Source organism: Hipposideros armiger, unplaced genomic scaffold (genome assembly GCF_001890085.2).
Source record: "Hipposideros armiger isolate ML-2016 unplaced genomic scaffold, ASM189008v1 scaffold_65, whole genome shotgun sequence".
Classification (NCBI taxonomy): Eukaryota; Metazoa; Chordata; class Mammalia; order Chiroptera; family Hipposideridae; genus Hipposideros; species Hipposideros armiger.
The window spans coordinates 815,328-820,623 of record NW_017731415.1 but is presented as its reverse complement, the minus strand read 5'-3'; the positions used below and the strand labels follow the sequence as shown (position 1 = coordinate 820,623).

Below are 5,296 nucleotides of genomic sequence, written 5' to 3'. Positions count from 1 at the left end.
AGTCCTGGGGGAAAGCAAAGCAGCTTCCAGGAGGAAACGGGCGTTTCCTTCCCACGCGCTCGAGCGAGCCCTGGGTCCTGGCCTGGGGACTCCACCCAGCCCCTCCCGGCGCTCTGGGACCAGCCAGTCGCCACACACAGGCACTCGCAGGCCCCGGGGCCGCGCCCTAAGGAGAGCAGCACCCACGGCCAATTGCCATGGCAACCCCGGGGCTCATTCCATTCCCCACCCAGCCGATCCCCCCTCCTCTCTGCTCTGCAGCCAACCGGCTTGTGCGCGTCCCTGGAGCGCGCTATAAAACCTGCGCCGGTGGCGCTGGGGAAGGGAGGCCACCGCCGGACCAGGGGAAAGGCGAGCAGAGCCAATCCACAGCGTAGAAAGTCTCGTTTCCTAAAAGCGGGAGGGAAAAGCCTGAGCATGCAGAGTGTGCAAAGCATGAGTCTCTTTTTGCCCAAGCAGTGCCTTTGCCTGGCTTTCCTGCTCCTCCACCTCCTGGGACAGGTAAGTGGCGCGCACCCCTAAGGTGCCCCTGGTTGCTCTGCCTTACTAGCTGCCTCTGCTGGGCCCCCGGATCGCTCCGCCTTCGATTGTCCCTACTGAGAGATCTCTCCTTGTCTCGCCTGTCCCCAGGCCGCTGCGACTCAGCGCTGCCCCAACCCGTGCCCAGCCCCGTGCCCCGAGACGCCGCCGACTTGTGCCCCCGGGGTGAGAGCCGTGCTGGACGACTGCTCTTGCTGCCTGGTGTGCGCCCGCCAGCGGGGCGACAGCTGCTCGGAAATGGAGCCGTGCGAGGAGAGCCGCGGCCTCTTCTGCGACCGCAGAGCGGACCCCAGCGCTCGGACTGGCATCTGCATGGGTAATCTTCTCCCTCCCCCGCTGGGCCTCTTCTCCCGCGGCCAGCTGGGGCTGCCGGCCCTTTCCTCACTGCTTCCTCCCCGGTCCCAGAAGGTGATAGGCAAATGATAACAATAATGAGGATGCAGCAGGTGACGTTTATGGAGCACTTTCCTGTGTACCAGGCATGGTCTGGGGGGCGCTGGGGGTTTTGGGGTGCGCTGGAAGCCAGAGAGTAAACCTGCCCTGCCGCCCGAGGTGAGAAGCATTCATCAATTGCCTCCCTAGAGAAGAACCTAGATAGATGGGGAGAAGGGCAGAGTTAAGGGCCAGTGAAGTCATTTCCTTTGGGCACTTCCAGGGGGACTTTTGGGGGTGATGGAAGCTTGGGCTTACTCATTGGCTCACAGTTCCCCCCACTGCAGCGCAGCAGGTTTGTTTTTACACCTGTAATTGTCCTGTTTGAGCCAAAGCCGCCCCTGGTCTCTTGGGAGGACTATGTAACCCCGTCTGGACTGGGAATAAAATAAAATTCAGGCAACCAGCCAGTCCAGGCTGGTGAAACTTAATTAATTGGGCATCAATTTTCCACGTGGTGCACCATTCCGTTGGAGGCTATCCCTGCCTCCCTGGATCAGAGGCTTGGAAAAGCCTTTGACTTTTCTGCTCTAAACTAGTGATGACTTTTGTGCTGGCATGCCAAGGAATCCTAACGGTGTTCCCAATTTGACCAGTTAACCTATTTGGAGAATACAAAGTGCTTTTTTCTTTTCTTTCTTTTTAATTCTGAGCTGCTGGAGTAGGAGATTCTAAGGAAGCTCTCACAAAATCGACTTTATCATTGAGAACAACAGCTACGGGGCTTTGAGAGAGAGAGTGTCGCTTTTCTTTTCGTTGTGCTCCTTTCCTCATGCATAAAATGAGTAGCAGGACTGAACCAGCTTAAAGGTCCTTTCTTGCTCTGGGAGGCCTCCCTGAAGACGCTTTTCTACTGGAGATGGATAAGAAATCAGACTGTCTCAACTAAGAAAAAGAACAACTTGGGGGGTTTGGAACATGACTGGCAAATCTTCTGTAGCTTCTTAAAGGCATTATGTTCTTTTTTTTTCTCTCTGCCTTGCCCTCTCTGCCCCGTTTCCCCAATATTCTAGCGATAGAAGGAGATAACTGTGTGTTCGACGGGGTCATTTACCAAAGCGGAGAGACCTTCCAGCCGAGCTGCAAATACCAATGCACCTGCCAAGATGGGCAGATTGGCTGTGTGCCCCGCTGTGACGAAGACCTGCTACTGCCCCAACCTGACTGCCCAGCTCCAAGGAAAGTGGAAGTGCCCGGGGAGTGCTGTGAAAAGTGGATCTGTGACTCAAACGAGACAGAAGCGTTAGGGGACCTGCACGCCCTTCCAGGTGAGAAACTCAGGATACCTGAAAGCCATCACAGCACAGGACACAGGTATGTAGGAAGCATGGGTGCGCTTTTGGAATTGCAATGAGAAACTGGCCCCAGTTTCTGGTCATTCAGCCGTGGCTTCCAGATTGCCCACTGAGATCAAACACGTCAAGGGTTTGAATCCCAGCCAAGTGATTCAAGTATGCACACAGTTTCTCCCACAGAGAATCTGCCGACTTCAGTGGCTCTTTTCAGCCATGGGACCGATTTTGTCTTATTGCATGACTACTATTTACATGTTAGTGCATCACACTCAACCCTTATTAACAGTACAAAGACACACGTAAAAAGCAAAATCACTCTTTCTTTTGTGGATTCTGTACACTCCAGGTGTGCTCTCAAGGCCAACCTCCCTAAAGAATGCTACTCATCACTGGACAGGTGCCACAGAGAAATGTCACCTTTCCAGATGCCATAGAAAGGGTCAAGTGATAATTCAGGAGCTTTGTTCTGCTTTGCTTTTGTTTCATCTTATAAAGGAAATAGCTTTTGGGGGAAAAAAATTCAAGAACCAATAGAGACTATTTTAGACACCATTAATCAACCAGACTATATACCTTGACACTATGCAAAGTTTTACATATGTTTTGAGGTCAGCAATGATTCGCCATGCCTGCCAGATAGGAAAATTGCCATGTAGAAGAGATGTGCCCCAAGCCGTGACACTAACTGTTGAGACAGGACTTTTCGTGATCAAAGTACAAATGTCTATATCCCATAACCCAACCAGTTCCACCTCTCTAAGGCGAAGTATTGCTTCCATCACTATTTTGAGTTGGTTGGTTCTACGTACCCATCCAATGGATATTTTATCATAATCTTTTCTCTGTATGAATTCACATACTGAAAACACGATGGTTTATGGAATGGTGGTCGATGCTTTGCTGTTCTATATTCTTAAAACTACTAAGCTTCGTCAGGACAGGTTAGATAGTCATTCCACAAAGATTGCTTGAAGGCCTACAATGTGCCAGGCATTGTGTGACCTGTTCAGGGTTCATCCATACAGACATCCAGTTCTGTCCCCGAGAACACCTGAGTTTAGGAGGTACAGAATTGGCTGAGACCTTCTTTCTACTGATGATGGAAAGGATCCCTTGGTGACCCCTATGTTTTACTCAACATAGCTGTCTGTCTTTATTTTTACATCCCATAGCCTACAGGACAGAAGCCACTCTGGGAGTTTCTGTCTCTGATTCAAGTATCAACTGCATTGAACAGACCACAGAATGGAGTGCGTGTTCCAAGAGCTGTGGCATGGGCTTTTCCACCCGCGTCACCAACAGGAATCCACAGTGTGAGATGGTGAAGCAGACTCGGCTCTGCACAGTGCGGCCCTGTGAACAAGAGCACAAGCAACCGGCAGAAAAGGTAGGAGCCCGGAGGAAACCACCCATCACAGAGGAGGTGGCCTGGCCTTGATGGGGCCTGGGCTTTAGGAAGCCACTGTGACACTAATGGACTAGAGGTCAGTTCTAGCTGGGAGTTTACCCTAGAGAAAAGGCAGAGGAGTTCCTGAAGTGAGTGAATTTACTGTCTTTTGAACATATTGAAATATCCCAAGCAACTCAAAGCAGGCCCACAGGTAGAGGGGCCAGACAATAATGTCCCCAATTGAGAAGGGTGTGACAAATCTCATTCCATTCCTGGAGAAAACTGCCTACTCAATTGTCAAGCATAGTTGATTTTAAAAAGGTCACATCTGACCTCAGTCTCCTTTACCTCTTAAGTTCAATCTGTAGCAAGCAACAGAGTAGGGATTATGTCTGCCGTCCTCACCCCTCCGTCCCCAACATCCTACGTGGTACATAGCGTGTGCTCGATAAAACATTGTTGATGAAGAAATGAATGGGTGTCTGGGAATTATTTTCAGTATTTTAAGAAGCCTAGTGAGACTAGTACCTTTGCCAGCACAAGGCGATATATGCCAAATAAAATAGCACATTTCTTTCCTTTTTTGCTGGTATTCTATCAACTCAGTGTGTTAACGCTGAGTATAAAGCATGCAGATCAGAAGCTTGGATTGGTTCCTGATGACATCACAGGCCTTGTTACCAGAACCCTAGATAAATGTAATGCCCAAATTAAACTATTATATGGATCTTTCTACAAACTAAAGCCAAAATAAAACAGTCCCTAGCAATGAAAGATTTACGTATCTCTACACTGAGGCAATATCATCAAATGCTTAAGGGTGCAACTCTGGAGGCAGCCAGCCTGGCTTTATATCCTGGCTTCCCACATGAACTTGCTGTGGGATCTTGGGCAATTTTCTTAACCTCTGAGCCTCAGTGCCTTCCTCGGTATAATGGGGTCATTGACAGACAATACCTACCGAAAAGGTGTCACAAGGTAAATAGAATGAATTGGCAAAGTGCTGGGCTTAGATTCTGTTAACATTAGGCATCATTACTTAAAATTTCTAGTTATTGCTAAAATAAAAGAGTCCCTAGTGGTTGCATTCATTATATGGCTGCTGAGCTATATGACTTTTTCAGGTTCATCCTAACTTTATGTTTCTTCCACCAATTTAGAAAGAACAGCTAGAGACACTTTCTCCCTCAAATGATATGCATCTCTGTATACTTAGGGGAATCCTAACATACATGGAACGTTGCCATGTGGGTCCACCCACAAAGCAGTCTCTCTGTCTCCATTCCTGTCTCTGCCTTTCTCTGTTTCAGTCTCTTACACACATCCATCCATCCATCCATCCATATGTATACACACACACACACACACACACACACACATGCACATGCACACATATGTACACACACAGACGGATACTGCTAACCTTGTACGTTTTTGTGAGTCTTGGCAAGAATATACGCTAAACATTAAATATGAAAAAGGAAGAAACAAGAAACCCTTAAATATTTTCAAGGAAGCAATAACTTCTTTATGAAATAAGTCTTTTTCCATGTCATGCCTCTACAACTTTGCTTTTTCTCTTCTTTCTTTAACCAAAATCTATATTTTTTCTTATAATTTGTACCCAGTTTAATATTGG

General features: G+C 48.3%; 1 protein-coding gene across 1 annotated transcript in view; it reads left to right on the top strand.

Moving 5' to 3' along the window:
- The first annotated feature begins 282 nt into the window (after positions 1-282).
- Positions 283-5,296, top strand: part of CCN3 (cellular communication network factor 3) — a 7,775-nt gene continuing 2,761 nt past the window's right edge. Inside the window, exons 1-4 of the mRNA XM_019642092.1 lie at positions 283-501; positions 631-856; positions 1,986-2,240; positions 3,440-3,654. Of these exons, the coding sequence (XP_019497637.1) occupies positions 418-501; positions 631-856; positions 1,986-2,240; positions 3,440-3,654 (780 nt within the window). The 5' untranslated portion in view covers positions 283-417. The remainder of the gene's footprint in view (positions 502-630; positions 857-1,985; positions 2,241-3,439; positions 3,655-5,296) is intronic.